The sequence below is a fragment of the Somniosus microcephalus genome, chromosome 17 (genome assembly GCF_052327205.1).
Source record: "Somniosus microcephalus isolate GS21.2 chromosome 17, FLI_Smic_1.0, whole genome shotgun sequence".
NCBI classification, from domain to species: Eukaryota; Metazoa; Chordata; class Chondrichthyes; order Squaliformes; family Somniosidae; genus Somniosus; species Somniosus microcephalus.
Window position 1 is genome coordinate 32626527 of NC_141003.1, and position 20871 is coordinate 32647397.

Genomic DNA, 20871 nt, shown 5'->3' on the forward strand with positions numbered 1-20871 from the left:
CCTGACATAAAAACACCCAACTCCCAAAGAACTCCCACAAACATTTCAGTACATTGCAACTAGTCCCAAAAAGTGGCAATTGAGGGCACCATTAGCATGCAGGAAATATTAGAAGCAATGAGCACGACAGTAGAATCTGCTGAATTGTGAGCAACAAGTTAGATAGTGTACCTTTGTACCTCCGAAAGAGAGGAATCACTTTCATCTGACCTACAATAAAACAGTGATGGAATTGTGAAGAGACATGAAAGAGGAGATATCAGCAGGTTAAACTCTGCACAATAACTAAAAAGTAGCACAAAAGCAAAATACTGCAGATGCTGGAAATCTGAACTAAAAAGTAGCAGTTTGGTGGGTACTTTAGTACTTAAAGTTACTGTACAGTAACATTGTTTTAGAAAAACTGATGCATCTTTTACTAACAAATTTATTTCACTTCATTAGGTGCTGCAGAGTCCAATACCTACAGATTTAAGGGCGTGAAAAGAAGAAATTAGGGGGAGGAAGCGCAAGTGAAGGGAAATGAGGGAGAGACACATACAAAAGACAACGTTCCAAGTGACAAAAAATGTCATCTTAGAGTTGCATCTCCGAGAACTGGTTCCTTTATTGCATGTTTGCAGATATGCAAAAAGCAATTAAACTATGAATTAGACATAGTTTGTTTAAACAGTACAATAGTTAGTTAAATTTTTCTAATGCATATTAATACTGACAAAGATACTGGAGATTTTTTGAAATGGCACTGCAACATAATTGTTGCAGCCTTCCAGTTGAATTGAGAAATTAAGCCAGTAGGAGCCTCATTAATATTCAAAATAAGGCTCAACAATGCAAATAGCAATTTAATAGATCTTTTAACCTTACTTTTGATCCCAAGGTGTTTAATCCTATCTACTGTGGAAAATAGTAATCAGATTTGAATGCTAAAATTAATTAATCCACTGACAATTTGGAATACTAATTAACCCAAATTCTGCCAGCACACTAAATTGATCTGCAGTACAACTACCAGCGACTTCATAGACCTGGCCACAAAACAAGCATACAAGGTACACAATGGTTATAACACATGCACTCTCTTCTCTCTAGTTTTTTCAATTCCCAAAATTTTCTTTTGTCCTGAAGCACAAGCCAAGGTACGTTTTTAACTCCAAAAATGCCCCTAGAATGAATGATAGCTTACAAAGTAGCAGGTGTGAATTGTGCTAAACCTTCATCTATTTGATACATTAAGCTGGTTAAAGGCGGCTCTGTACTCAGGACTGCCAACTTGAGAATTTATCTTTCCCAACATCTAAGTAATTTGATGTTACTTATCCATCTCGGATATTCTTACCCAAAACTACATATCTTTTCTCATCTCCCAGTCCTCAATCAATAGTTCTCTGTAACCAGCAGCTGAAGATTCTTCCTTTTTTTAAAAACTATTAGGTGCCAGAACAGGAGACTGCAATGAGAGACAACTGTAATAGGACAGACGTGTCACTAATTTGACAGTGGTGACTGTTTGGAATATTAAGGACTTGGGAGATGTTCTACTGGGGAAAATCAGAATTCCTAGTAGCACAGCAGTGGTGGTTTTGGGTAATTTCCCCCATCAGGAAACACCTAGCAACAGGTGACTGCTTCTGACAACACTGAATAAGACGGAAATCATCAGGTGAAGAATTTGTGGTCTAAGGTCCCCATTTGCCACTCTGGTGAAGCACGTTGGTACATCGACCTTGAAAACTGCTGCATTTTCAGAACTTGTACCAATCTACCTCCATAATCAATAACTGGCCTAATAACGCAGTAGCTCTGAGATTTTAAAATTACATATACAGATTGGAAAGTCTTTTACATGGGAAAAAATGTGCAAGACACACTTGTGACTTCTTCTTAAAAAAGATTATGGTTCATGAGTATTCTAGATGACAAAGTCATTTAAATCTTTGCTCAAAGTACAATTTTAAAGATCAACACTGGTCCAGTAGATATGAAAATAATCTCATCATGGATATCGCAACAAATTCAAGTTGTATTAAGTAATAGAAGATGGAAGCATCAAGTTAGAAACAATAGGCAGAAGTAGAAGGTGAAGGACCATAAATGTTAATGGGCACATTTAAAAGACATTTCATCTTGTGCCTAAAGGAATTCGAAATGTTATGATATGTGGGAAAGAAAGTGTTCACAGGCAGTCTTAAAATGACTCATTTCATTTTACAAATGTATCGCATCTTCAAGAAACCCAAACTGCTGTATAAACTGTACTGAAAATCAAAACATTCAACTGTAGCATTAATAGGTCGCTAAATGCCTATTTATGGTAACTAGGGATAATTGCCACAGAAATTTCTGAATCGAAATTGGAGCAAAAGCAATGTTCAGGAAAAACAGAATTTTTGCCCAATTCATAGAATGTGGATTGGGGTGTGCCCGCCCTTTCAATAATAAAATTACATGTTATGTGGACAGTACTGCATTTTCCCAGTCAATCGCTGTTCTGTACATAAAGCATGCTATCTTCTAAGTCATACCAAAATATTACCTTCAGGTTTGGTGGATATCAAAGGCTGCAAAGAAGCACTTCACAAGACTTAGGGGGCGATTTTACCAGCCCTGGGGAGGCGGGTCTGCCGGGAAAATGGCAGAATCTGGGGGCGGGTACCCATTCCGCCTCCGTGCCATCTTCAGGAGGCGGGTACCTGACCCGCGCCGGGTCCCGTCTCCTGGAGGTGGGAAGGAGATTACAGCCACTTAGCTGCCTGTTAACAGGCAGTTAAGAGGATTATCCCCATTTTTCCAACAAAAGCGCGGGCTTCCCGATGTCGGGAAACCCCGCCAGGGTCAGCGAGGCGAGCAGTGGGTCTGTGGGGTTGAGAGGGGTCCAAAAGTGCGCTGTGGAGGTGAGTGATGGGTGCAAGTGTGGAGAGCTCTAAGTGTGGAGAGGTAAGTATGTGAGGCGAGTGAAAAGTGTTAGAAAAAGTTTACTTACCTTTGTTTCTTCCTGCAGGATTCAATCGTTGAGGATCGGAGGCTCCGGCATCTCCATGGCAGAGATGACAGAATGGCTGCTGCATTCTCCGATGCAACAGCCATCTGCTTTCCGCTCAGGAAATAGGTTTGGTGAGCCTCGAGTACAAGAACTCACCAAGCAACAAAGAATGTCAGTGTTTGACAGCTACTCAAAGCTGTCAAACGATGACAATTCGTGTGTCAAAAATTTGACAGATGAAACGACATACGCTGACGTTCTGTGTCACTGGCTTTCCCTTAATTGGCCTGCTAAGCCCGCTGGGTGGGCTTAACAAGGTCAATCAAGGGAAAATAGCGTGGGTTGGTCACAAGTCGATGGAGGCGGGACTAAGCGGGACCAAGCAGAGTTCCGCCTCCAACGCGCCCCCATTGGCAAAATCACCCCATTATGTTCTGTTGGGATTTGCTGGCTGAATGTCTAAATTCCTGATCAATCTAACAGCAGTTTATGTATTGAACTTCCATGGTAGTCTTTTGGAACTCTCTACTTGCAGAGGTGCAGGCTCAGTATTAGAAGTTAAATGAGGCAGGAGGGGGTTTTATCAGCTCCCCTGCCTCACTTTCCTGTGTTTACCTATGGTGCACTCCAAAAGGTTGGGTGTGCGCCAGGAGCCTCCATAAAAGAGGGTCTGTGGGGTTCCAGAAGTACCCTGAAGGTACAGGGAGACTACAGGTTAGTTTCCCCATCCTCTCACAGCACAATCTTCAGGCCTTCAGTGACACTCCTCATTTTGCTCGCATTCTGCAAGGTCCTACCGGGGGGGGGGGGGGGGGTAAACCTGTGCCAGATGGGCAGCCGGGCCATGTTAATGGCCAAGGTCAGGAAATTTGGCAGGATTGCTTTCCTGGCTCCGGCAGAGGGGGGTGTCTGACACTCATCAGGGGGTTCAAAATGAAAACTGACATTATTGTCTTTCTCATTCGTCCAAGGGAAGGTAGTCACCTGGGATAATCTCCCTTTAAGAAAATCACTGGTCAGTCAGATGGTCTCCCATTCTGTCATATACAAAGCCTCATTTGAAGATCCACCCTTTATTTTCCACCCAGATGAAGCAATGTTGATACCAAAACACAAAGATATCAAGGCAAGTCAAGACAACAATGTTCAGTAAAAGCAATTATGCTGCTCAAAGTTTCTGCCTTACAGAAGGCAAGGAATTCTCCATATTTTTAAACATTCATTTGTAGGATATGGGTGCCACTGGCAAGGCCAGCGTTTATTGCCCATCAGAAGGTGGTGGTGAGCCCCCTTCTTGAACCGCTGCAGTCCGTTGGGAGAAAGAATGGGCTCCAATTTTCCTTGATTAGGCTCTGCCCTGCCAAGGAGCAATACTCATTACACAATTTGTTAATCTTATTCAGTAATGGGTTTACCTTAATTCTTATCGAAGAAGTCAACTGCCTAGACTAAAAGATTCTTTGTCCTATTTACATAAAAAGTCAATTATGTTTCTATTTAATGACACAGGAAATTGACACCAGAGTTAAAGAAAGAACATGCACTTATATAGCACCTTTCATAACCTCAGGATGTCCCAAAGCACTTCACAACCAATGCAGTACTTTTGAAGTGAAGGCACTGTTGTAATGTAGGGAAATGGAGCAGCCAATTTGCACACAGGAAGATCACACAAACAGCAATGGAATAAATCCAGACTTTTTTTTATTTTTATAAATATAAATGATTTTGGTTCAGGGATAAATGTTGGCCAGGAAAATGGCAAGAGTTGTTTTACATCCACCAAAGGGGCATACTTTGGTTAAATGGTTTAATGTCTCATTCAAAAGACATCACCTTCTTCAGTACTAGATTCTGTGTTCAAGTCTGTGGAGTGGGGCTTGAACCAACAACCTTCTGACTCAAGAAGCAAGAGTACTACCACTGAGCCACGGTTGACACCTAAAAGGTGAAACGGAAACAAAATGCAACAAATACAAGGGGTCTGCCAGACTGCCAGTAACTGTGTAGTTCACAGTCAATGAGAGCTATTAAGGTAACAATTCTGAGTGAGGAATAAAAACTTTAAGCTAGTAAGAATTTATAGGTTCAAAACTCTGACATTACTTTACTCAGATTCAAGTATTACAAACAAACAAAAAATAGCACTTAAATGCAACTATCAAATTAGGTCACAGGTTATTTCCCCATTCCCACCAGAAGCAGGTAATAATTAGGAGAAAAAAAAGCATACAATATCCTCAGTGAACCTGGGACTGGGTCCGAGTCAGCAGCATCTGAAGACACAACAAAAATACACCAGAGTGTAATATGCTGGTAATTAAGTGCTGATGATAGCACCAATGGACAAAAAATGCTTGCTTCAATTTGCCATTGCAAGTCGTCAAGGAATAGAATTTGCTGGAAACTAGCAATGTCATCACTACCCGAGATATGTTCCAAATTAGCTCTTTCAAATCTCTGGTCATATCAGTTGCAAGCTGTTTTTGTTTTTTTTAAAAAAAGGGGCACTACACTAGATTGGAGTGCTAATCTGAGTCAGTAGGATATCCTATACAAGGATCCTGATGAACCAGCAAAAGAGTCAGAAGATTTAATATTCATGTTTTCTTCAGCCAATGGGAAGAGTGGGCTTACGGCCAAGAATGAATATTCTGAGACATTCTGTACCCTTCACACCGTAGTCTCTAAGAGTGTTAGTGCCTTTTACTGATTTCTAGTACTTTTCAAAATGTTTTAATTGTCGCTCCATTTTCAGCTCTAAGCATCCTCACATGCAGATGATATGGGGTTGACTCCATTTTGCTATAACTTTAAGCAAATAGTCTTACAATCATACTAGTTTTTCCCCTTTTAGAGTAGTGAATGTATGCCCCAAGACTCTTGTTAAAGATGCTCAGCCCTCACATTAACAGGCTGTCTGGAAAACAATACATGGCAAAAATACTCGGGTCAGTAGAGGATTTTGTTGCAAGAATAATCTCCGAAACGCAGCTTCTCTCGAGGTGTGTCTCTTCCAGATAATAGAGCCGGTAGTATTTTGCTTTTGGTCATAAATATAATAGATAATCACCAATAAATCAAATAGGGAAGTCAGGAGAAATTTCTTCCCAAAGAGTGTTAAGAATGTGGAATTCCCTACCACAAGGAGTAGTTGAGGTGAATAGCATAGATGTATTTAAGGAGAAGCTAGATAAACACGAGGGAGAAAGGAATAAAAGGATATGTTGATGGAGTTAGATGAAGTAGAGTGGAAGTAGGCTCATGTGGAGCATAAACACTAGCATGGACCACTTGGGCCAAATGGCCTGTTTCTGTGCTGTACATTCTATGTTAAAAAAGGGGATTGGGGTGCTCCAAAGCAGAGAGAGTGGGAAAGCAAATGTGTGGAGAATACCCAAGCATGTTCCTGGAACGGTAAAGAGGGGCCCTGGCTAAATAAGTTAGGCTGTGGTAATGAGGTTGAGCAACTTGCCGAGAACTCACGGATGAATCAGGTTTACTTGGAGAATGTTTTAGATGTTCGCTTTCTAATGCGGGGGAGGGGGGGGGGGGGGGAAGAAGAGGAGCCAATAGTAAAATCCTCCAAAGCTGAGCTTGAAAAGAACTCTGGAGGTTGATGTATAAATTGACCTATGCCTAAGACCTGACCTGATGAACATGAGAGGTTGAAATCTCATCCTCTAGGTTTAGCTGCTCCCAAAAGGGGGAAGCCAATTTTAACAAGTAAGATCAGTCAGCATCTGTGTATAGAAGTGAACAGACAAGTTAACATTTCAGGTGTAAATCCTTCATCAGAACAGTTCTGACAATGAGTCCACACCTGAAATATTAACTTGTCTCCATAGACGCTGACTGACTTGCTGAATATTTCCATCTTTTTCTATTTTTGTCTCAGATTTCCGAGTATCTGTAGCTTTTTAAAAACTTGTTTGTCAACATACACAGCCTGAGCAATTTGTAGGTAGATTGAGCAGATGTATTGAGAAGCAATAGGTGCAGAGCGGGGAGTCCAACCCTTCTTGCTCACATTAGTCAGATACGCAAAGTCCAATAATCTCACGATTTTCTGCAGTAACAGATGTCAGCCATACCTCAGTTCCCTCGCCATAGTGAATGGTAGGCTGGCATTGACCGAATGATGAAGCGCATTGCGGCAGGAATCTTTAGTACTTGTATTTGGTTTTGGGTCCATCATTGTTAATTCTAGGCTGCGGAGTCTGACTAGGCAAGGTGTACAAATTTGGCAACTGGACAGACTTGCAACAAAAAATCTACTATTGCACGATTTTACACCTTCAAAATCAATGGGTTATCCATGCCCCTTACGTCAAAAGCACTTGCAATTTATTTGTATCTATTAAAAGTACTCTTGCCTCATCCAGGAATCCAGTACATCACTGTCTCTTACTTTATCATTTAATGTCGCTAATTCCTCATATGCTCAAGTCTCTGTGCAAAATAGTCTGGTTTGGTTTGAGTCTCTCTCATATCATCTGCTTGGCAACCAGAATGTGCCTGGGTCAAAGGCCTCACTCATTGTCTCACCCTCACAAAAATTAAACAGGGTGGAAGGAAGCTTCTATCTTTGACAAACTAGAGAATATATTACTCACTACAGCACTAACGTTGTGCTACATTGAGAGGTGCTGTCTTTTGGACATGTTAAACAGAAGGCCCCATCTGCCAGGATGTAAAAAGATCCCATGTGGCACGATTTGAAGAAAAGCAGGGAATTCTATAATATTGTGGCTGCATTCCTCCCTCAAAAGCCACAAGTAGATTATCTGGTCATTCATTTGCTGTTTGTAGGACTTTGCTGCCAGCAAATCAGCTGCCACATTTATTTACATAACCAGTGACTGCACTTGAAAGGTAATCCATCATTTGTAAAACATTTTGGAATACCATAAGGACCGGATACTGAAGAAATGCAAGTTTGCTCTTTCTTATTGGGTCTAAATGATAAAATGAAGACCTCATCCAAGTAGTGCAACATTTTTAACAAACATTTTAAGTACAACAGCAGCAGGAATTACAACACGAGTGCACCCTAGATCACCCACTCTAAATTACAATTGTGTCCTAGTGCGAGAGTCTGGGTCCCTATTCAAAGCCAGAATATGAACTTCTAACTTTTTATAATTCTATGAAGCTGCATCCAAGAGGTCAAGCCGATGTACTGAGTTCCATCTTGGGTAGGAGATAAAGTGCCCTAAACTTGGCTAGTGTGGGTTTTTTTTGAATGGCGAAGAGCTGTACTGAAGCTCATTTATTGCTTTAAAGACAAAAGGCACAAGGATATAGCTGCATGAGAGAGATTTTGAGCAGTGATTTTTGTCCCCAAGTGGGCAATTTTGCCAGCTTAAGGACTAATTTCTTGCAGTTATAACAAGTTGTTATTGCTCCATTGGAAAAAAATCCAATATGTTAGAAGGAATAACCAACAGCTTATATTTACATCAAAGCACTTCACAGATGGGGGGTAATGGGGGGGGGGGGGGGGGGGCGGAGAAGAGGAGAGAGAAAGTAAAAAAAAAATAATGAAGCATCAGATGCTGAGTCATGATGAGTGTAAGGAGCAGTTTGGTATAATTACCTAAACCAGATGTAATCACATATCTATTGTGTTGTATAATATGTTGGGTTACAGTGGAGCACCAAACAAATGCAGAGGAAGAATTGATGTGCTTTTGTGCTTAGTGCCACAGGGCTCAAAACACATAGGCTACTGCTCAGTTCAGATCAGGATATAGTCAGTCTGCTTTATTGGAGGTGATTTATCACAGTTGCACATTGCAGTAACTGTCAATGCCATAGGGTTCTTAGTTTTGCAATCTGCCTGGTCCAGCAGCATCCAGTTGGATAACAAATAGAAACCCTTACATTCATACAGAAACAAAACTTATTTTGTACATATAATTCCTGGGTCTTTGTTTTTCCAGTGGACTTCAATTGCCAGTGCATTCTATCACGGTACACAACTACATTTACACTGAAGGATTATAATGTAATTTTTGGAGGTTTAATAAATAGTCACTAGTGGGAAATTATTGCATATATATATAAAAATTTGCTTGACAAAAATGGAGCATTTTTGCCCATTTTTTAGGGGCTCTCACTTTGTACTGCATTTCCTAGCTTAAAAATTGGTTAGTTTAATTAAAATAGCACCCTTAAAATGGCTTCTGCATGCTGGGAGAGTAGGTTCTATTCTTTTGAGCTCTGCCCCAAATACCTAAACGCATAGTTGATTACTAACCGAGAAATGTGTCTGGAAAAATAAATCACGAGGTACATCCCATTTAGAAATAATTAACATGTGCCACTGGACTATTAATTGACGACATAATCTAATCAGGATAGCCCCTGCATAAACAGCACTAGTCATGCATCATTTTGTGTACGTATCATGGAGCTTGCTGTCCATTATTCAGGTAAAATACTTCTGACAGAACGACTTCTCAGATATGCGAGTGTATTTCAAAGGGTTTAATGGATACAAGAATCAGAATTTTGATGTACCAGATATGGTTTTCACCTAACTGCAACAGAAATGAAGGAAAGATGGGAACACCTACATAATTCCAAGAAAAAGCAGTAGGGATTGGGTTGCTAATCCGCTTTGCCCATCTTTTTAGAGATCTCCACAAAGAACACCAAAGGAACTCAATGCACTGGTTTATTCTGTAATCGTTTTAAGAACTGGTTCAAAGGTGCGGTCTTATTTGAACAAACTTTAAACGACGACTGGTTATTTGCTTCAATAATTAAACAGATTAGGTAGCTTAGTACAGTAAACTCTTGTTTAAACAGCACTTAATCATCCAGAATTCTTTGATAACCGGTAATCTTGCCGAATCCATCCATTTTTAGTTTTTCCGAGTCCGAGTTTCCCGTGGTGGCTGATTTAGTCAGTGGTTTAAATTTTTTTTGTGTTAAACATTGCCTACCTCTCTGTTATCCGGAATTTTTCATCAACCGGCACCATCCTGGTACCGTAGGTGCTGGATACGAAAAAGAGTTTACTGTATGTTACGAGAGTCTGGTTAGACTGATAATCATCCAAGGTGATACGGGTGCGTAGTAGAAATCCTATTTCTAATTCAGAGACTATAAACAGGTCAATAGTTTGCCCAGGGCATGCTGCCACAGATTATTTTTCACAAAGTCAAGCTTTCATAGAAAGCACTGCTTTGCCTGTGGGTGCTAGCTTTTGTGTTGGACAGGACAAAAGGTATGTGGAGAATTATGAATTTGAACAATCTGAGTTTGGGGTGTGGGGAACATCATCAATGTGGAAAGCAGTGTTTCGCATTCTCATCTGAATAGAAAGCCCTTGCAGGATACCAGATTATTTTGGATGATGAATTATAGAAGTTTGACATTCTATGTAATATCAAGAGTGAATTGTGAAATACTAAATAATATGAAGACTCAGCATTTAAATATGAAGGGCTATATATGTGTCGGAGCGTACAATTCTAGTCTGGTTAGCTGCTAAGACTTACTTTTCCTGTCAGCTGGCATTTAAAAAAAACTATCTTTATATTACAACACATTTGTCAGGTTAACATTTTGTAAACACATGGCCAGAATGATAACCCAATGCATATTTAAATGTCTATTGTATATACATGTTAGCAGGAGGTAGTCACACCTATGAAATTAATTAATTCAGATGTAGTCCGTGGTCAGGGACAGGACGGTGTGACTATGAGTGAGGCAGGTACGGGGAACCAGGAGGTAGTGTTGGAGGAGCCGCAGCCCTTGCTCTTGTCAAACAGTTTCGAGATTCTTTCTCCCTGTGAGGGCGGGAGCGGGGACTGCAGGGAGGATGAGCAACCTGGCCACAGCACCATGGAACAGGAGGCCATTCAAGTGGGGGGGGGGGGGGGGGGGGGGAGTAAAAAGAAAAGAAATGTTGTAGTGGTAGGGGATAGTATCATTAGGGGGATAGATAGGGTTCTCTGCAGTCGAGAGCGGGAGTCCCGAAGGCTGTGTTGTCTGCCCGGTGCCAAGGTTAAAGACATCTCTTCTGGGCTGGAAAGAAACTTGGAGGGGGAGGATCCAGTTGTCGTGGTCCATGTTGGTACAAACGACGTAGATAGGACAAGGAAGAAGGTTTTGTTAAAGGAGTATGAACAGCTAGGGGTCAAATTAAAAAACAGAACCTCAAGGGTAATAATCTCTGGATTATTACCTGAGCCACGAGCGAATTTGGCTAGGATAAATAAAATTAGAGAGTTAAATGCGTGGCTCCAAGACTGGTGTGGGAAAAATGGGTTTTGCTTCTTGGGACACTGGCACCAGTACTGGGACAAGAGGGAGCTGTTCCGTTGGGACGGACTTCACTTGGCCAGTGCTGGGACTAGAATCCTGGCGAATCATATAACTAGGGCTGTAGAGAGGGCTTTAAACTAATTAGTGGGGGGGAGGTTTCTAGAGAGCAAATAATAAAAATGACTACGGAGAAGGTCACAGACTTAGGTAGCAGTGGGGGAATTAAAAAACAGAGCATGTCAGGAAGGGACAGAAGGTATGGAGTAAAAGGTAAAGTAGTAAAAGGGGAAAAAGCAAGAACTAAGTGTCACAAAACATATTTGAAAGTTCTTTATCTGAATGCACGTAGCATTCGTAACAAAATGGACGAGTTAACGGCACAATTAACTACATATGGGTATGATCTTGTGGCCATTACAGAAACATGGCTGCAGGGTGACCATGACTGGGAATTAAATATACCAGGTTACTTAACAATCAGGAAGGACAGGCAGGAAGAAAGGGGAGGTGGGGTGGCTATGTTAATAAAGGAAGGAATCACTGTAATACAGAGAAATGATATTGGGTCAAAGGACCAGGATAGTGAAACAGTTTGGGTGGAGATACGGAATAATAAGGGGAAAAAAACACTAGTGGGCGTAGTCTATAGGCCTCCGAACAGTTGCAACTCTGTTGGACGGAGTATTAATCAGGAAATAGTTGAGGCTTGCAATAAGGGAACAGCTATAATTATGGGGGATTTTAACTATCATATTAACTGGACAAATCAAATTGGGCAGGGCAGCCTTGAGGATGAGTTCATTGAGTGTATTAGGGATGGGTTTCTTGAGCAGTATGTAACTGAACCGACCAGGGGGCAAGCAACCTTAGATTTGGTCCTGTGTAATGAGACAGGATTAATTAAAAATGTCCTAGTAAAGGATCCCCTTGGAATGAGCGACCATAACATGGTTGAATTCCATATTCAATTAGAGGGCGAGAAGGTTGGATCTCAAACAAGCGTGTGGAGCTTGAATAAAGGAGACTATGAAGGTACGAGAGCGGAATTGATTAGGAGTGGACTGGGAAAATAGATTAAAGGGTAAGACGGTACATGATCAGTGGTATACATTTAAGAAGTTATTTTACAACTTCCAAAAAATATATATTCCACTGAGGAAAAAAAAAAGGGTGTAAAAGAAAAGATAGCCATCCGTGGCTAAGTAAAGTAACTAAGGATAGTATCCGACTAAAAACAAGGGCATATAAGGTAGCCAAATCTAGTGGGAGGATAGATGATTGGGAAGTCTTTAAAAGACAGCAAAAAATAACTAAAAGATTGATTAAGAAAGAGAAGATAGATTATGAAAGTAAATTAGCAAAAAATATAAAAACAGATAGCAAAAGTTTCTATAGTTATATAAAAAGAAAAAGGGTGGCGAAAGTAATGTTGGTCCCTTAGAGGATGAGACTGGGAAATTAATGGTGGGAAACATGGAGATGGCAAAAACGCTGAACAATTATTTTGTGTCAGTCTTTACGGTAGAGGACACGAAGAATATCCCAACACTGGACAAACAGGGGGCTCTGGGGGGGGGAAGGAGCTAAATACGATTGAAATCACTAAGGAAGTGGTACTTGGTAAAATAATGGGACTCGGTAAAATAATGGGACTCAAGGCGGATAAATCCCCTGGAGCTGATGGCTTACATCCTAGGGTCTTGAGGGAAGTGGCGGTAGGGATTGTGGATGCATTGATAATTGTCCAAAACTCCCTGGACTCAGCACAGGTCCCAGCAGATTGGAAAACTGCTAATGTAACACCCTTATTTAAAAAGGGTAGTAGGCAGAAGGCTGGAAACTATAGACCGGTTAGCCTAACATCTGTGGTTGGTAATAGAGTCCATTATTAACGAGATAGTAACAGGACATTTGGATAAACATAATTTAATAGGACAAAGTCAGCATGGTTTTATGAAGGGGAAGTCATGTTTGACAAATTTGCTTGAGTTCTTTGAGGAAGTAACATACAGGGTGGATAAAGGGGAACCAGTGGACGTAGTGTATTTGGACTTCCAAAAGGCATTTGACAAGGTGCCACACAAAAGATTATTGCTCAAGATAAAATATCACGGGATTGGGGGTAATATTCTGGCATGGGTGGAGGATTGGCTATCTAACAGAAAGCAGAGAGTTGGGATAAATGGTTCGTTCTCAGACTGGCAATCAGTAACTAGTGGTGTTCCGCAGGGGTCAGTGCTGGGTCCCCAACTCTTTACAATCTATATTAATGATTTGGAGGAGGGGACCGAGTGTAACATATCAAAGTTTGCAGATGATACAAAGATGGGAAGGAAAGTAGTGAGTGAGGAGGACATAAAAAAACCTGCAAAGGGACATAGACAGGCTAAGTAAGTGGGCAGAGATTTGGCAGATGGAATACAATACTGGAAAGTGTGAGGTTATGCACTTTGGCAGGAAAAATCAGAGCAAGTTATTATCTTAATGGCAAGAAACTGGAAAGTACTGTAGTACAAAGGGATCTGGGGGTCCTGGTGCACGAAACTCAAAGTTAGTATGCAGGTGCAGCTAGTGATCAAGAAGGCCAATGGAACGTTGGCTTTTATTGCTAGGGGGATAGAATATAAAAACAGGGAGGTATTGTTGCAGTTGTACAAGGTATTGGCGAGACCGCACCTGGAATACTGCATACAGTTTTGGTGTCCATACTTCAGAAAAGACATACTTGCTCTCGAGTCAGTACAAAGAAGGTTCACTCGGTTAATCCCGGGGATGAGGGGGTGGACATATGAGGAGAGGTTGAGTAGATTGGGACTCTACTCATTGGAGTTCAGAAGAATGAGAGGCGATCTTATTGAAACATATAAGATTGTGAAGGGGCTTGATCGGGTGGATGCGGTGAGGATGTTCCCAATGATGCGTGAAACTAGAACTAGGGGGCATAATCTTAGAATAAGGGGCTGCTCTTTCAAAACTGAGATGAGGAGAAACTTCTTCACTCAGAAGGTAGTAGGTCTGTGGAATTTGCTGCCCCAGAAAGCTGTGGAAACTACATCATTAAATAAATTTAAAACAGAAATAGACAGTTTCCTAGAAGTAAAGGGAATTAAGGTTTACGGGGAGCGGGCAGGAAATTGGACATGAGTCTATGTTCGGAACGGTCATGGCCCTGTGGGTAACGGAGTGGGCCCAGGGGCCATGTAGCCTGGTTCTGCTCCTATGTCTTGTGTTCTAATTATGTGTTAGATTTCAGGAGATGGTTCTATTCCTGTTCCTGGCTGGGGTGGAGATCACCTTTTACAGAAGGTAAGTACTGTAGAAAATATAGGGACAGTGATCTCTTGGACGAGTTTCGATCGCCTCGATGGGTCGGAGAGGAATTTCCCAGATTTTTTTCTCCCAAATTGGCCATTGGGTTTTTTATCTGGTTTTTCGCCTCTCCCAGGAGATCACATGGGTTCGGGAGGGATGTAGAGTGATAGTAGATTTGAGGTTAGGATCAGATCAGCCATGATCTTATTGAATGGTGGAGCAGGCTCGAGGGGCCGATTGGCCTACTCCTGCTCCTATTTCTTATGTTATGACCACTTACATGTCTACAGATTGTGATTAATATGTTCTTATGTCTCAAGAATTTATGGATTTCATAACATGCTTTTAATCCCCCACCCTCAGCATAAGTTGACATCAATGCCAGTTAACATTCACAGTAACTTTTGATAGTTGCAGTTGATAAGACTAATGGGACAAAATCCAACCAAGGCAGGTGAAAGGTCTTCACGTTGTAGGGAGTGTAAAATTAAGCTTCACTCAAATTGTTTGACATTAAAACCCCTCAATTGTTTTCCAGATGTGACTGTATCATAGCTAAATACATCAATACACTCCTCCGAATAAAGCATTAAACAAATTAAAATCAATGCAGGCAAGTTCTCCAGTTACCCAAGTTAGGCAAGAACAATTTTTTCTTGGTTGTATTCTGCACACTTGTGTGAATCAAAACAGTGGAAAAACCATCGACATTTTTGTGGTCATAAAAGAAAAATAATTAAATTGAAAAAAAGTAAACAACCAAAGAATGGGCATACATTTGTGTTCGGAACAAGTGAACTGATAGGTATTAGCTACAAAATTCATTGGTCCTATAGGAAAAGTTTCTTACAGTTTTTGTTCTTTAACCTTCATTTTCTCTCCTGCCAAGTTGCCTCTGTCATACAACTTCCTTCTGGATGATGGTGAAGGTTCAGGTATTTTCCTTTCTGCTGCTGCTGATGGCCGAGGTCTAAAATAAGAGCAAAGTTTTTATAAACCATAATGCCCTAAGTAGTAGCTACAAAATCCAAACAGCAAAATTTAACATCTAATTACTGAAAAAAAACCCAAATCATTCAAAGTTAATTTAGATGCACTATTAATGCACTATAGTATGCTATCCTGCTTCAAAAAATTCCATCAGATTACTTGTCAAATTAATGACACACAAACGTTAACTAATATCCTCTGTTGTCACTCATCTTCATGTCTTCAATAGGCTATTAGTGCACTTTATAATATTTTATGCCGCAAGAAAAAAAATATTGGTATCTAAATATAAACTTTTTTTTACCTGTAGTTTTGTTCCAAGTCAAAAACTGCACTCTTGATGTTCCAGGATTAGTGATCATTTCTGTACATTTATTCTACAAATCAGTTTCTCAGACACTAAAATATTGCACAGCTGCCCTATGCCCTTCACCACCATTCTCTGCCTCTCAAAACAGCGTCTTGAGCAGATATCTACAAGCATACTGTCTGAAGCCAGGTACGACTGAGCACCCCATCATAAAGCCAGCAATAAAAAGTACCTCTTACTTGCAAAAATAATAAATGCAAACAACACATGCACTTAGTGCTACATAATCTAAGCTAAATGCAGTCAAACCCCAGTAAGAAAAGATCAAGACCTCACATACAGCAGTAGCTGAAATATTACAATATTATTGCACACTGGATATAATGCTTGGAACACAATATAGCATTTGTTAGTGTAAAGTTTTTAAAAATGTAACTACCATTTTAATTTTTGTTATTTTCCTTGGACTAAACTTTATTCTTTGCAGAATTTTTAGTCTTGTAAAATGTGATACGTAGCTTTCCGGATATGGGCAAGACTGAACCGACTATTAATGAATTCAGGATTTAAGATTTTACTTTGCTAACTCAATAGGATGCACCATTTGAACACTTTTTTTCTTTCTAAAATTATGCAAGTATGAATAGCTGGAAGTAATGTGTGATGCTACAGAAATTTGTTTTACATTTTCTATGATGCTGTAGCAGGGAAAGAAAATCAATTAAGTCAGTTGTCCAAATAAAAAGTGCTCAACTATAATTGACTGATTCCATCAAAACATGACCAATTCAGAAACATTTAGTTAAACTCTAATTTTATGTTATTAATCTAAATACATTTTAGTTCAGCTAGATTCAAGACTGTGATCTTCAACTGTTCACACAACCAATTTTCTTTGCAACACTACAATGTTATTAAAAATAAACTGAACTTTTATTGGAAGGGTATTCACAAGAAAATAAACAAAATCATACAATTTCATTTTCTATTTTGGAAAGTTACAAAAAATACACTAAAATGTAACCACCAGGTGATTTCATCATTTTAATGTATTTATAAGGTCAAAATCTTATTAAGTATTGTTTATCCTCCATGTAAAAATCACGAGACCTTTATGCAAATAAGGTAATTCACAGGACACTGTCCTGTCCAAGACCTTTTCACAAACAGTAACCTTGCAACTGGCTCCAAGCTGCACAAGAGATTGTATTCTGTTTTTCCCCCATTACTTTGGCAATACAGGTAGACTATCCTTTATCCGAACTTCCGAAAACCTCTAAAAAACCGAAAGTTTTTCGTTCAGCGCAAGTCGTGCGCACGGCATGACCAGAGTGGCGCACGACTTACGCTGAGCAGGGCAGAGGGTCACAGACTTCCCTCCTGGGTAGGAGATTGCAGGCCAAGCCGGGCAGTGTGAAGGAGGTACCGGGAGAGTGAACCCAACAATACAGCGTCCCGTCCGATATTCTTTTCTACCCCCCAACCCCCGCCACCCGACCCGACCCGCGGCCCGTCCGATATTCTTTTCTACCCCCCAACGACCCCCCCCCCCGACCTGAACTGCGGCCCGTCCGATATTCTTTTCTCCCCCCCCACCTGACCCCCGACCTGATTTGCGGGCCAGCTTAGTAGGAGTCAGCCGATATCCGGCTTTCCAGAGAAGCAGGAAGGGGAATGAGACACAGAACAGTCGCAAGAGGTAGCCTGAACTTTTAAAATTTATATTAAATACAAATTTCCCAGTCTTATTAATAATACCTTCCGAAATCCGAAAAACGAAACTCAGCTGGTCCCAAGGCTTTCGGATAAGGGATAGTGTACCTGTAGTAACAATGGCAAAGGCAAAGCCAAAATGGATCCAACAATATTATGATTTGAATAGTAGAGCTACAAGCACCCACTAACCGACTGAAGAGCAAAAAACAAGCGAGTTTGGCATGGGGATGCCAAGTTGTATTCAACGAGCACCTTAATACTGACTGGCATTTTTAATATTAAAAGTCAGAAAATAATTGAAGACCACTTTGGTGCTTTAAGGGATTAATCAGAGAAGGTACGATGCGAGGATGAAGACGTGGCTGATGAGAAAGATACTTGGTATAGTTTTTCACATCCAAAAACAGTGCTGTGGTCCTGGTAGTTTAAGATAGATGTGCAGCTAAAATTGCTGCAATAGAAGTTACTGTTGAAATGGTCTTATATGCTAATCAGTATCGGAAGAGCAAGGTAATGAGAGTGGCGAGATGACATAGGAGTGAAGGGTTTAGATTACGACATTGGGACAGGAGGGGCCTGTACAAGATGGAAAGGCTTCATTTGAGCAAGGAGATCAATGTCCTCATGGGGCGAGTAACTCACACAGTGGGGGGGAGGATTTAAACTAAAATAACAGGATGGAGGGAAAAAACAAGACGAGGAAGCAGAAAGGAAAACAAAACAAAAGGGACAATGAACACAGGAAAGATGAGTGAAAAACAGGAAAAATTCCAAAGATTCCATTACAGCACTAGAAGAAAGGGATTATACAGGAGATGGTGCAAAAGCTGAATCTATTTGGTTAGAGTTAAGGAAAAAGGGAACTATTACTCTATTGGTCGTATATTTTATCGGTAGTCACCATTGACCAGAAGCTTAACTGGAGCAGCCATATCAACACCATGGCTACAAGATCACGGTAGATGCTGGGTACTCTGACGAGTGGCTCACCTACCGACCCCTCAATTATGATCCTCAAGGCTCAAGTCAGAGTGTGATGGAATGATCAGCACGCGCCTGGATGGATGCAGCTGCAGCATTCAAGAAGCTTGACACCATTCAGGACAGAAAAGTTCACTTGCTACTGGACCCAATATCCACCCCTCCACCACTGCCACATTGTAGCTGCAGTATTATCTAAAGGATGCACTGCAGCAACTCACCAAGCTTACTTCGATACAGCTCCCTCCCGTGACCTCTACCATGCATGAATGAAGAGGAGCAATGTTGCGGGAACATAATTTCCAAGTTCCTCTCCAAGCCACACACCGTCCTGGCTTGGATATATACCGTTCACTGTCGCTGGTTCAATATCATGGCATTGATAACACCACTGTGGGAGTACAATCACTACAAATACTGCAAGAACGGCAATGCTTCAAGTAGAAGGCCCATCACCATTTTTTCAGGGAAACTAGAGATGGGCAATAAATGCTGCCTTACCAGCATCACCCACATCCCGAAAACAAATGAAAGAAAAGTCTATTATAGTCCACTGAAGAGTGGGAAGGAAATCAAGGAAGAGAAATGTAGACAAAGAGAAAACTGCAGGAACAGAGCAAAAATAATTGGTGTCTAATTTAAAAAAAAATTTGTTTGTGGGATGTGGGCGTCGCTGGCAAGGCCAACATTTATTGCCCATCCCCAATTGCCCTCGAGAAGGTGGTGATGAGCCGCCTTCTTGAACCGCTGCAGTCCGTGTTCTAAGGGTACTCCCACAGTGCTGTTAGGTAGGGAGTTCCAGGAGTTTGACCCAGCGACGATGAAGAATCGGCGATATACATCTAAGTCAGGATGGTGTGGAACTTGGAGGTGGTGGTGTTCCCATGCGCCTGCTGCCCTTGTCTTTCTAGGTGGAAGAGGTCACGGGTTTGGGAGGTGCTGCAGTGCATCTTGTAGATGGTACACACTGCAGCCATGGTACGCCAGTGGTGGAGGGAATGAATGTTTAAGGTGGTGGATGGGGTGCCAATCAAGCGGGCTGCTTTGTCCTGGATGGTGTCGAGCTTCTTGAGTGTTGTTGGAGTTGCACTCATTCAGGCAAGTGGAGAGTATTCCATCACACTCCTGACTTGTGCCTTGTAGATGGTGGATAGGCTTTGGGGAGTCAGGAGGTGAGACACTCGCCACAGAATACCTAGCCTCTGACCTGCTCTTGTTGCCACAGCATTTATGTGGCTGGTCCAGTTAAGTTTCTGGTCAATGGTGACCCCCCAGGATGTTGATGGTGGGGGATTCGGCGATGGTAATGCCAATGAATGTCAAGGGGCAGTGGTTAGACTCTCGCTTGTTGGAGATAGTCATTGCCCGGCACTTTTGTGGCACGAATGTTACCTGCCACTTATCGGCCCAAGCCTGAACGTCGTCCAGGTCTTGTTGCATACGGGCATGGACTGCTTCATTATCTGAGGAGTTGTGAATGGCACTGAACACTCTGCAGTCATCAGCGAACGTCCCCATTTCTGACCTTATGTTGGAGGGAGGGTCACTGATGAAGCAGCTGAAAATGGTTGGGCCCAGGACACTGCCCTGAGGAATTCTTGCAACGATGTCCTGGGGCTGTAATGACTGACCTTCAATCACCACAACCATCTGCCTTTGTGCTAGGTATGACTCCAGCCAGTGGAGAGTTTTCCTCCCGATTCCCATTGACTTCAGTTTTACTCGGGCTCCTTCATGCCACACTCGGTCAAATGCTGCCTTGATGTCAAGGGCAGTCACTCTCACCTCACCTCTGGAATTCAGCTCCTTTGTCCATGTTTGGACTAAGGCTGTAATGAGGTCGGGAGCAGAGTGGTCTTGGCAGAACCCAAACTGGCCATCAGTGAGCAGGTTATTGGTGAGTAAGTGCCGCTTGATAGCACTGTCGATTACACCTTCTATCACTTGCTGATGATTGACAGTAGACTGATGGGGCGGTAATTGGCCGGATTGGATTTGTCCTGCTTTTTGTGGACAGGACATACCTAGGCAGTTTTCCACATTGTCGGATAGATGCCAGCGTTGTAGCTGTACTGGAACAGCTTGGCTAGAGGCGTGGCTAGTTCTGGAGCACAAGTCTTCAGCACGATAGCCAGGATGTTGTCAGGGCCCATAGCCTTTGCTGTATCCAGTGTGCTCAGCCGTTTCTTGATATCACATGGAGTGAATCGAATTGGCTGAAGACTGGCTTCCATGATGGTGGGGACCTCAGGAGGCGGTGGATATGGATCATCCACTCGGCACTTCTGGCTGAAGA

At 41.7% G+C, this 20871-nt stretch overlaps 1 protein-coding gene across 6 annotated transcripts in view; it reads right to left on the bottom strand.

The window, feature by feature from the left end:
- Nucleotides 1–20871, bottom strand: part of LOC147105620 (kinesin-like protein KIF21A) — a 194325-nt gene that overhangs the window by 16321 nt on the left and 157133 nt on the right. For 4 of the 6 annotated variants that reach the window (XR_015081534.1, XM_086010168.1, XM_086010164.1 and 1 more), the window contains 2 exons: nucleotides 15429–15548; nucleotides 172–210 (listed from right to left, as the gene is read on the bottom strand). Coding sequence is in view for 5 of the 6 variants with exons in the window: in XM_086010168.1 (XP_085866294.1) it covers nucleotides 172–210; nucleotides 15429–15548 (159 nt within the window). In the remaining variant the exon portion in view is untranslated. The remainder of the gene's footprint in view (nucleotides 1–171; nucleotides 211–15428; nucleotides 15549–20871) is intronic. The other 2 variants (XM_086010167.1, XM_086010166.1) reach the window with 1 other exon arrangement.